This window comes from Cavia porcellus, unplaced genomic scaffold, assembly GCF_034190915.1.
Source record: "Cavia porcellus strain 051 isolate PalLab524CR breed Dunkin Hartley unplaced genomic scaffold, mCavPor4.1 scaffold_33, whole genome shotgun sequence".
NCBI lineage: Eukaryota > Metazoa > Chordata > Mammalia > Rodentia > Caviidae > Cavia > Cavia porcellus.
Genome location: NW_026947516.1, coordinates 1237004 through 1248439, shown reverse-complemented (window position 1 = coordinate 1248439; position 11436 = coordinate 1237004). Strand labels below are relative to the sequence as shown.

The following is an 11436-nucleotide window of genomic DNA, read 5'->3' as shown; positions in this document are numbered from 1 at the left end:
GGGAATCCTGCACCTCAGGCCTGTGGCCGCCGCCGCCATGCTGCTATCTGGGCTTGGAAAGACCCGAGATCAGTGAGCCCTGGTGACCGTCACCTCGGTCAGCTCAGGGCCCTCAGGGTGGACCTGTTGAGGATCAGAGCACGACGCAGCCCAGAGTGCGAAAGGTGCTTCCCGGCCACCATGACGGGAGCGTCTCTCCTCCCCACACCGTCCACCATGATGCTCCCCTTGGAGCAGCCGGCCATGGACTGCACCCTCTGCACCCTGAGCCACACTGAGCTCCCTCTTTAAGCTGTGTTCTGGTCCCCGGCTCCTCCCTTCTCTCCCTGCTTCCCGGCCACCATGATGGGAGCGTGTCTCCTCCCCACACCGTCCACCATGATGCTCCCGCCTTGGAGCAGCCGGCCATGGACTGCACCCTCTGCACCCCTGAGCCACACTGAGCTCCCTCTTTAAGCTGTGCTCTGGTCCCCGGCTCCTCCCTTCTCTCCCTGCTTCCCGGCCACCATGATGGGAGCGTCTCTCCTCCCCACACCGTCCACCATGATGCTCCTGCCTTGGAGCAGCTGGCCATGGACAGCACCCTCTGCACCCCTGAGCCACACTGAGCTCCCTCTTTAAGCTGTGCTCTGGTCCCCGGCTCCTCCCTTCTCTCCCTGCTTCCCGGCCACCATGATGGGAGCGTCTCTCCTCCCCACACCGTCCACCATGATGCTCCCGCCTGGAGCAGCCGGCCATGGACTGCACCCTCTGCACCCCTGAGCCACACTGAGCTCCCTCTTTAAGCTGTGCTCTGGTCCCCGGCTCCTCCCTTCTCTCCCTGCTTCCTGGCCACCATGATGGGAGCGTCTCTCCTCCCCACACCGTCCACCATGATGCTCCTGCCTTGGAGCAGCTGGCCATGGACAGCACCCTCTGCACCCCTGAGCCACACTGAGCTCCCTCTTTAAGCTGTGTTCTGGTCCCCGGCTCCTCCCTTCTCTCCCTGCTTCCCAGCCACCATGATGGGAAGCGTCTCTCCTCCCCACACCGTCCACCATGATGCTCCTGCCTTGGAGCAGCTGGCCATGGACAGCACCCTCTGCACCCCTGAGCCACACTGAGCTCCCTCTTTAAGCTGTGCTCTGGTCCCCGGCTCCTCCCTTCTCTCCCTGCTTCCCGGCCACCATGATGGGAGCGTCTCTCCTCCCCACACCGTCCACCATGATGCTCCTGCCTTGGAGCAGCTGGCCATGGACAGCACCCTCTGCACCCCTGAGCCACACTGAGCTCCCTCTTTAAGCTGTGTTCTGGTCCCCGGCTCCTCCCTTCTCTCCCTGCTTCCCTGCCACCATGACGGGAGCGTCTCTCCTCCCCACACCGTCCACCATGATGCTCCCGCCTTGGAGCAGCTGGCCATGGACAGCACCCTCTGCACCCCTGAGCCACACTGAGCTCCCTCTTTAAGCTGTGCTCTGGTCCCCGGCTCCTCCCTTCTCTCCCTGCTTCCCGGCCACCATGATGGGAGCGTCTCTCCTCCCCACACCGTCCACCATGATGCTCCCGCCTTGGAGCAGCTGGCCATGGACTGCACCCTCTGCACCCCTGAGCCACACTGAGCTCCCTCTTTAAGCTGTGTTCTGGTCCCCGGCTCCTCCCTTCTCTCCCTGCTTCCCGGCCACCATGATAGGAGCGTCTCTCCTCCCCACACCCGTCCACCATGATGCTCCTGCCTTGGAGCAGCCGGCCATGGACTGCACCCTCTGCACCCCTGAGCCACACTGAGCTCCCTCTTTAAGCTGTGCTCTGGTCCCTGGCTCCTCCCTTCTCTCCCTGCTTCCCGGCCACCATGATGGGAGCGTCTCTCCTCCCCACACCGTCCACCATGATGCTCCTGCCCTGGAGCGGCCGGCCATGGACTGCACCCTCTGCACCCCTGAGCCACACTGAGCTCCCTCTTTAAGCTGTGCTCTGGTCTCCGGCTCCTCCCTTCTCTCCCTGCTTCCCGGCCACCATGATGGGAGCGCCTCTCTTCCCCACACCGTCCACCATGATGCTCCTGCCTTGGAGCAGCCGGCCATGGACTGCACCCTCTGCACCCCTGAGCCACACTGAGCTCCCCTCTTTAAGCTGTGTTCTGGTCCCCGGCTCCTCCCTTCTCTCCCTGCTTCCCGGCCACCATGATGGGAGCGTGTCTCCTCCCCACACCGTCCACCATGATGCTCCCGCCTTGGAGCAGCCGACCATGGACTGCACCCTCTGCACCCCTGAGCCACACTGAGCTCCCTCTTTAAGCTGTGTTCTGGTCCCCGGCTCCTCCCTTCTCTCCCTGCTTCCCGGCCACCATGATGGGAGCGTCTCTCCTCCCCACACCCGTCCACCATGATGCTCCTGCCTTGGAGCAGCCGGCCATGGACTGCACCCTCTGCACCCCTGAGCCACACTGAGCTCCCTCTTTAAGCTGTGCTCTGGTCCCTGGCTCCTCCCTTCTCTCCCTGCTTCCCGGCCACCATGATGGGAGCGTCTCTCCTCCCCACACCGTCCACCATGATGCTCCTGCCCTGGAGCGGCCGGCCATGGACTGCACCCTCTGCACCCCTGAGCCACACTGAGCTCCCTCTTTAAGCTGTGTTCTGGTCCCCGGCTCCTCCCTTCTCTCCCTGCTTCCCGGCCACCATGATGGGAGCGTCTCTCCTCCCCACACCCGTCCACCATGATGCTCCTGCCTTGGAGCAGCCGGCCATGGACTGCACCCTCTGCACCCCTGAGCCACACTGAGCTCCCTCTTTAAGCTGTGCTCTGGTCCCTGGCTCCTCCCTTCTCTCCCTGCTTCCCGGCCACCATGATGGGAGCGTCTCTCCTCCCCACACCGTCCACCATGATGCTCCTGCCCTGGAGCGGCCGGCCATGGACTGCACCCTCTGCACCCCTGAGCCACACTGAGCTCCCTCTTTAAGCTGTGCTCTGGTCTCCGGCTCCTCCCTTCTCTCCCTGCTTCCCGGCCACCATGATGGGAGCGCCTCTCTTCCCCACACCGTCCACCATGATGCTCCTGCCTTGGAGCAGCCGGCCATGGACTGCACCCTCTGCACCCCTGAGCCACACTGAGCTCCCCTCTTTAAGCTGTGTTCTGGTCCCCGGCTCCTCCCTTCTCTCCCTGCTTCCCGGCCACCATGATGGGAGCGTGTCTCCTCCCCACACCGTCCACCATGATGCTCCCGCCTTGGAGCAGCCGACCATGGACTGCACCCTCTGCACCCCTGAGCCACACTGAGCTCCCTCTTTAAGCTGTGTTCTGGTCCCCGGCTCCTCCCTTCTCTCCCTGCTTCCCGGCCACCATGATGGGAGCGTCTCTCCTCCCCACACCCGTCCACCATGATGCTCCTGCCTTGGAGCAGCCGGCCATGGACTGCACCCTCTGCACCCCTGAGCCACACTGAGCTCCCTCTTTAAGCTGTGCTCTGGTCCCTGGCTCCTCCCTTCTCTCCCTGCTTCCCGGCCACCATGATGGGAGCGTCTCTCCTCCCCACACCGTCCACCATGATGCTCCTGCCCTGGAGCGGCCGGCCATGGACTGCACCCTCTGCACCCCTGAGCCACACTGAGCTCCCTCTTTAAGCTGTGCTCTGGTCTCCGGCTCCTCCCTTCTCTCCCTGCTTCCCGGCCACCATGATGGGAGCGCCTCTCTTCCCCACACCGTCCACCATGATGCTCCTGCCTTGGAGCAGCCGGCCATGGACTGCACCCTCTGCACCCCTGAGCCACACTGAGCTCCCTCTTTAAGCTGTGTTCTGGTCCCCGGCTCCTCCCTTCTCTCCCTGCTTCCCGGCCACCATGATGGGAGCGTCTCTCTTCCCCACACCGTCCACCATGATGCTCCTGCCTTGGAGCAGCCGGCCATGGACTGCACCCTCTGCACCCCTGAGCCACACTGAGCTCCCCTCTTTAAGCTGTGTTCTGGTCCCCGGCTCTTCCCTTCTCTCCCTGCTTCCCGGCCACCATGATGGGAGCGTCTCTCCTCCCCACACCGTCCACCATGATGCTCCCGCCTTGGAGCAGCCGCCTTGGACTGCACCCTCTGCACCCCTGAGCCACACTGAGCTCCCTCTTTAAGCTGTGTTCTGGTCCCCGTCTCCTCCCTACTCTCTCTGCTTCCAGGCCACCATGATGGGAGCGTCTCTCCTCCCCACACCGTCCACCATGATGCTCCTGCCCTGCAGCAGCCGGCCATGGACTGCACCCTCTGCACCCCTGAGCCACACTGAGCTCCCTCTTTAAGCTGTGCTCTGGTCCCCGGCTCCTCCCTTTTCTCTCTGCTTCCCGGCCACCATGATGGGAGCGTCTCTCCTCCCCACACTGTCCACCATGATGCTCCCGCCTTGGAGCAGCTGGCCATGGACTGCACCCTCTGCACCCCTGAGCCACACTGAGCTCCCTCTTTAAGCTGTGTTCTGGTCCCCGGCTCCTCCCTTCTCTCCCTGCTTCCCGGCCACCATGATGGGAGCGTCTCTCCTCCCCACACCGTCCACCATGATGCTCCCGCCTTGGAGCAGCCGGCCATGGACTGCACCCTCTGCACCCCTGAGCCACACTGAGCTCCCTCTTTAAGCTGTGTTCTGGTCCCCGGCTCCTCCCTTCTCTCCCTGCTTCCCGGCCACCATGATGGGAGCGTCTCTCCTCCCCACACCGTCCACCATGATGCTCCCGCCTTGGAGCAGCCGGCCATGGACTACACCCTCTGCACCCCTGAGCCACACTGAGCTCCCTCTTTAAGCTGTGTTCTGGTCCCCAGCTCCTCCCTTCTCTCCCTGCTTCCCGGCCACCATGATGGGAGCGTGTCTCCTCCCCACACCATCCACCATGATGCTCCCGCCTTGGAGCAGCCGGCCATGGACTGCACCCTCTGCACCCCTGAGCCACACTGAGCTCCCTCTTTAAGCTGTGCTCTGGTCCCCGGCTCCTCCCTTCTCTCCCTGCTTCCCGGCCACCATGATGGGAGCGTCTCTCCTCCCCACACCGTCCACCATGATGCTCCCGCCTTGGAGCAGCTGGCCATGGACTGCACCCTCTGCACCCCTGAGCCACACTGAGCTCCCTCTTTAAGCTGTGTTCTGGTCCCCGGCTCCTCCCTTCTCTCCCTGCTTCCCGGCCACCAAGATGTGAGCCTCTCTCCTCCCCACACCGTCCACCATGATGCTCCCGCCCTGGAGCACTGAGCATGGACTGCGCCCTCTGCATCCTGCACCCCGGGAGCGTCTCCTTGGTCCTCACCTGGCTGCGGGAAGAGGATCCAGGCTGAGAACGGCGGCTGCGTCACCCTGACCGTGTAGTTGGTCACCGTGCAGAAGGACATTGTGTGGTACTCACAGTACTGGTCGTCCTCCGCCTGAGGGACACACACGGGGCTGCAGGCCGGGCAGTGGCCCTGTGTGGGCTCAGGTCAGCTGAGGCCGACCAGCAGCCACCGTCTGCAGGGAGCGAGCTTGCAGCCCGATGGCCTGGAGGACCCTCCTGCCTCAGCCTCCTCAGTGCTGGGATGACGGACAAATTTACCTGCAGGGCAGCGCGTGTCCCGAAGGCTGGAGTCACTGTCCAGCGGGCACCCGCGTGCACTTACCTCTTGGAAGGACGCGTCCTCCTCGGAGTCAGTCTGCAAAGAAAGGCGGTTGCTAACTGATGGTTTCCTCTAGTATCTGATATTTCTCCTTCCACAAAGCCTGGAGCGGCTCCGCCTCCCGTCGTGAGGGACGGTGACGCGCGGCCCTGCAGACCTCTTGGGAGGCTGAGGCAGGAGGATCTCAGCGTCCAGCCTGCCCGGGGCAGGTCAGAGGGACCTTGTCTCCAAAGGAACCGTGCTGGGGCCGGGTGTGGAACCCGGGGCCGCTGCTCTGAGCCCCGCCTCGGCCCCCTCAGCGATTGTTTTGAGTCGGGGTCTCCCTACAATGCTGGACTGCCCAGCCTGAGATCCAATCGGAGACCCTCCTGCCTCAGCCTCTCAGCGCTGGCACGACGGCCTTGAGTCACCGTGCCGCGTCCGCTCAGCATTTTCAAACCCCTCCTCCATTTTCTTGCACACCTCCGCGGCCAGAAGCACATCGGGCTCCATCTGTTGTGATGCGGGAACCCTAACTAATCTTTCCTTTCCTTTCCGAGCTCTGACACCGGAGGGCGGCCTGGGCTTTTCAGTGGCTGTTTGTTGATTGACTCTTGACCCTTAGGACCTCAGGCTGCAGCCATGTGTGGAGCGGGGCCTCAGAGAGCTGGGGAGGTAAACTGAGTCCCAGGGTGGCCCCCAACCCCACAGGACCTGGTGCTGCTGAGAAGTGGACAGGAGGACACACATGCCCATGGGGGGAGGCGTGTGTGGGACCAGCCAGGAGCCGGGGTCTCCCAGCCCAGGAACGAGGGTGCCCCGCCCTCAGCTGGTCAGGAGCGGCTCAGGTCAGGGGTGGACCCCGAGGTGGGCACACCCCGAGGCCATGTGCCGGGGCCCCGCTTTACCAAGGGGTAGCTGCTCTGGAAGCACTGGATGCCGGACGCGTTCCCCTGCAGGTCCCAGGTCAGCCGCCTGCTGCCCGGCTCCACCCTGAGGTTCCTGAGGGGCGCGGTGGGCTCTGCAGGGGAAGGGAGGGGACAGGAGCCCTCAGGATGTGCCACGGGTCAGCCTGGCACTCGGGAGGCCGAGGCGGGAGGGTCTGAGCCCGGCTCTCGGGAGGCCGAGGTGGGAGGGTCTCTGTAAGTTCCAGGGCATCCTGGGCTCAGAGCAGAGACTGCGCCTCAAAACAAGCCAACAATAAAGAACAAACAGAAATGCAGCCGGCAGGAGCCGCCCGGAGCCGCCACCGTTCACGCTCGGAGCCTCCCTCGGTCAGGGAGGGGGAAGCAGCTGTTTGCAAACTGCTCCTATCGGGTCTTCTTATCAAGACCCGGGCGGGGTTCGAGGCGGCCGGCCGCGGGCGGCCTGGCTTTGTGCTCACGAGGGCGCAGCTGGCTCCTACAGAAGATGCAGCAGCAGCCCGGGAACCCGCTGCCAAACGTGCTTGCTTTGGGGTCCCTTTCGGTTCCTGGCGAGACGCGGCTCTGCAGGAAACGGTGCGCTCGGCGGCTGCGGCTTGCAGGTTCCTCATTCCAGGCTGAGTCCGGCTTTCCTGGCACGGCCGGACCCCGAGACCCTCCTGCCCCGGCCTCGCCCGCCCAGGGCGCCGTGCACGCCCGTCCGCGGGGACCCGGCCCCCTCAGCCCCCCACTTCAGAACAGGAAACGCACCCCGACCGCTTCCCGACTGGGAGGGGCCCCCCCGGCCCCCCACGTCCGCCGTGCTGCGGGCAGGTTGGGCAACACCTGGGAGGCGACCGTTTGCCCGGGCGGCCTGCGGGCCCGGGTGTGGGCTGCGGTCAGGCGATGGCCGGCCCCCCCACCCGGGGGTGGCACCCGGGCCCCCCACGTCCCTGCGGACCTACCCTGGGCGCGGGGCGGCGGGCAGCACGCGGACGGCAGCAGAAGCAGCAGGGCCAGGGGCCACGCGCCGGGCATGGCGGGCTCTCGGGGCGCAGGGGGGCTGCAGGAACGGGGCGCTCAGGGGGCCGGCCGGCTGCGCCCCTCAGTCTGTCTGACTCCCTGTCTGTCTGTCTCCCTGTCTGTGTCTCTCTGTCTCTGACTGTGCCCCCGGGCGCGTTTCCCTGTCCCCCACCCATGCGTGATTCTGGTTTCTGACCCCGGTGTGGGTGGGCACCCTGCGACCCCCCAGCCCGGCCCTGGGCTCTGGTCCCTCCTGCAGCCGCCGGGACAAAGCCTGGAAGGAAACGCCCGGCCTCGGCTTCCTGAGCCCGCGCTGTCGGGAAGTGGAGGAGCTTGGGGTCAGCCGGGAACTCGGGGACCCCGGGGACCCCGGCTGCGAGGGGGGTGGGGAGGCCCGGAGGGTCCCGCACAGCCTGCCCCGAGCGGCTCAGGCCCCGGCAGCAGCGGGGGGGCTGCAAGGCTGAGGCAGGAGGGTCCCCGCTGAGAGCCCAGCGGGGCGATGGAGGGCCACCCCTCCCAAAAGAGGAGAGAAGCCAGGACCGGGTGGGGTGCAGCTCAGGGCGCGGGCCGGGGTTCTGTCCCCAGGACTGCGAGGGAAGCAGGAGGAAACCGATTTACAAATGAATTAAACAATCCAGTTGCACGGTCCCAGCTGCTGCATTTTGCTGGTCCGAGCTTAGCGTGTGAAGCGTGTACCCGGCAGAGCTGAGCCCGTGGGCGCTGGGCCTCGGGCTGCGTCCCTTTTCATGGCTGTGTAATATTCCCTCGCACAGATGGACCACTGTGGGTTCCCCATTTGGACCCCGGGCTGCCTCGGTCCTTCGGCTCCCATGGACACTGTGGTCACACTCAGCGTTCTCGCCACCCCCTCGCAGGAGCATCTGCAAACGTCATCGGGACGGCCCGGCCCCCAGAGAGCTCAGGACATGGAAATGTCTGTCCTCTGGTTGGACCTAGATCTCCCCACTGCAATAAAAGCAGGACCACCTGGATGTGTCCTTGTTGCCCATCAACCTCCCTGAACAGGCCGCACTGGGTGGTCTGTGGATCCCAGGGGACTCGGAGCTCTGCCCCCCACACCCTGCTGGGGCCGGCTTACCCACAGTCACCGCAGAGTCCCCACCAGCTGCTCCGGCCTCTGCTCTGGCCCCTGCGTCGCTGGCTGGAAAATCTCTCCCTGAACAGAAACCCCCTGGCAGGGCGGATGTCCTGTGGTGGCCCGGCCGTGGCTGGAGCTGCCCTGCAGGGACCAGAGACCAGAGCGGCCGGCGGAGGCGATGCCAGGCTGCGCGGGTCAGTGAGGCGGCCGCTGGGCTCTGCTGGACGGCTCGCAGGCCTCCCTTCAGGTGCCACTCTGCAGTCTGCCGCCGGTTTCCTTTTGCACGATGATAACCGCCACGCCCCTCAGCACGGTTGGGCAATTTCCTGCCTGGCCCTCGGGGGCCGGGGTCTTGGCAGAGCACAGCGGGGATTTTCTGTGCTGTGTATGATTTTCCTCCGCATGCCAAAGTGGCTGCCAGTGCCCTTGCCCCTGCCAGATCCCCTCTCCCGCCCGCAGCACGTTCCTGGCTTGACTGCTGAATCTTCTGTGGCCTCTGTAGTCACTGTCGTGTGCTGTGGGGACCGAAGGACCTGGCATCTCCCAGGCGGGGTGACGGGGACCTCGTATCTCCCACGTACACGGCACCGTGTAGCCCAGGCTGGCACTGAACTCACAGAGACCCTCCTGCCTCAGCCTCCCTAGTGCTAGGAGGACAGCGTGCACCACTGCACATGGCCCCTGCTATTTTTATTTTATTTTATTTATGTATTATTGTGAGCCAGGGTGTCCTTAAGTCCGTCTGTCCCCAGGCTGAGCTGGAATTTGAGATCTTCCTGCCTCAGCCTCCTCCGAGGGCACGGGGATCACAGATCCCCACCGAACCCGCACCCCCTCTCCTGTGAACCCCGCTTTGCTTTATTCTTCTGGAAGTGGGGGCCCCCGTGCTGAGCCCGAGGCCCTGCGGCTGGGGCGGGTGGCAGCTGGGCCGGGATCAAAAGGAGGAACTGGGCCGGGCCGCGGTGGGTGCAGGACCCTGCAGCTGGCAGGGAGGCCAGGGAGGAGCTGTGTGTGGGGACTCGGGGTCCCGCCCGACACCCCGGAGACCACAGCCCAGAGGGGCAGAGGCGCCCGCCGGTCACCCCAGCACGGGGAGGCCGGGCCAGCTGGTCTCGCACCCGCAGCAGCCCTCCCGCCTCAGCCTCCCTGGGCTGGGCTCAGTGTCCGGTATTTAAACAGCAGCACGGGCGCGGGTACCATATCCAGACAGAAGAAGAGATCGCGGGGGCCCCAGCGCCCCAACCTGGCCGCGTGTCTCCTGCCCCCAAGTTACAGCCTCGCCGTCCGGGCTGCACTTTGATGGGATAATAAAGCGACTTCACAACCTCCATGTGCCCGTGTCGCCCGTCTCCCGCACTGCAGAGGCTCAGCGCTGCGCCCACCCGGCCTCCTGCTGCTGGCTGAGGGCACGCGGGCCTGGGCACCCCAGCCGGACGCCCTGCACCCCGAGCCTCACTTTCCACGAACCGCTTGCGACACCGGCCGGCTGCACCGTGATAAGGGGCTCCTTTCCGCCCCGCGGGGCCCGTCTTGCGACACCCCGTCCTGCCTTGGTGGCCTCGAGGTGCCCAGGTCGGCCCCGAGCGCCCCCCGCCGCCTTTCTTCGCGTTTGAGTCTGGGGCTCCCACGCCCGACCCCGGGCGGGCCACACCCGACACCCTCCCGCCTCAGCCCCCGACAACTCCCGCCCTGCAGGGCCCGCTGCCCGGACGCCAGGCTCAGATCCGCTCTGTCCCTGCAGGACGGGGACACGCACACCCTGCAGAGCTTCCGCACCCCGGTGGGCGGTGGCGCCCGCCGGTCACCCCAGCACGGGGAGGCTGAGGCAGGAGGGTCCCGGGCGCCCCAGGCCGCCTGGCTGCACGGCCGGCCCGTCTCAGGACACGCCAGCACCCGGGACGGGGACAGCGGGCTGGTCCCTGAAGTGACAACAGAGACAGGGGTGAGGAGCCCGGGGAAACTGAGGCAGGCAGGGTGAAGGGGACCCCCCTCCGGAGGAGACACCCGCCCCGTGACCCCGCGGGGAATCGTGCCTCGCTTTGTGACCGGCCGGCCTGCCTCGGGCGCCTGGGACCCTCCTGCCTCGGCCTCCCCAGGGCTGCGGGGACGCCACGTTGGGTCTGCGTGCAGGGCAGAGACGGGAGGCAAAGTGTGCACAATACTGTTTTAATCTTGTCTCCCCTCCCCCTCCCGTCCTTCTGTCCTTCTGTCTTTCTGTCCGTTTTCCTTCTACTAAGGGGAGGGAACCCCGGGCTTTGCGCTGAGCCCCAGCCCAGGCCTTTATTTTTCCCCCCAAAACAGGGCCACGCGGGGTCACTGATCCCCGGCTCCAGGGGCCACCCTCCTGCCTCAGCCTCCCGGGGTGACGTTCCGGCCCGTCCCAGAGCTCCGTGCTCCTCGCCCCGGCGGGCGGAGGGTAAGCGAAGGCCTCGGTGGGGCTCCAGGGAGGGTCACTGCGTCTCCTGCACCACCAGGACATCGTGGGGCTCCGGGAGATCGGCCTCCTTCATGGTGACCTGGCAGGGCACACAAGGTCGGCTCGGTGTGCGGGTTCTCGCAGCTGGCAGCTGTGACAAGGCCGGGCCCTGCCCGACGACAGCCCAGAGGCAGAAACAACGCGGGCTTCCGCACGCGAGGCGACAGGGAGCACAGGACGGTTCTCTGTGTGCCAGGGAATATTACGCAGCCACGAAAAGGGTGACAAGCTCTGTCACCACCACGAGGATGGACTTGGGACGGGACCCAGGTGTCCACACTCAGCGGTTCCACCAGGACTCAGCATGGACCAGAGCCCCAGTCCTGTGACTCGCCGCCGTTCCTGGGCATCCCCTGACCTGGCA

At 65.7% G+C, this 11436-nt stretch overlaps 2 protein-coding genes across 4 annotated transcripts in view; both read right to left on the bottom strand.

Moving 5' to 3' along the window:
• LOC134474601 (uncharacterized) lies at nt 1-9124 on the bottom strand. Of its 3 annotated transcripts, XM_063243106.1 has the most exons (7): nt 8597-9114; nt 8194-8378; nt 7440-7537; nt 6481-6593; nt 5597-5629; nt 5251-5365; nt 1-52 (listed from the first exon to the last, which is right to left on the bottom strand). In XM_063243106.1, exons 2-7 carry the CDS (start codon nt 8376-8378, stop codon nt 15-17), a joined length of 582 nt encoding a protein of 193 aa, XP_063099176.1. In that variant the 5' UTR covers nt 8597-9114; the 3' UTR covers nt 1-14. The 3 variants fall into 3 exon arrangements, 1 of the variants encoding a protein (XP_063099176.1); XR_010045468.1 differs by having other exon boundaries at nt 5251-5629; nt 8597-9124; XR_010045467.1 differs by having other exon boundaries at nt 1-47; nt 5251-5629; nt 8597-9124.
• Nucleotides 9125-10750: 1626 nt separating this feature from the next.
• LOC134474550 (granulocyte-macrophage colony-stimulating factor receptor subunit alpha-like) overlaps nt 10751-11436 on the bottom strand; it is a 10207-nt gene continuing 9521 nt past the window's right edge. Inside the window, exon 12 of the mRNA XM_063242788.1 lies at nt 10751-11112. Within this exon, the coding sequence (XP_063098858.1) occupies nt 11047-11112 (66 nt within the window). The 3' untranslated portion in view covers nt 10751-11046. The remainder of the gene's footprint in view (nt 11113-11436) is intronic.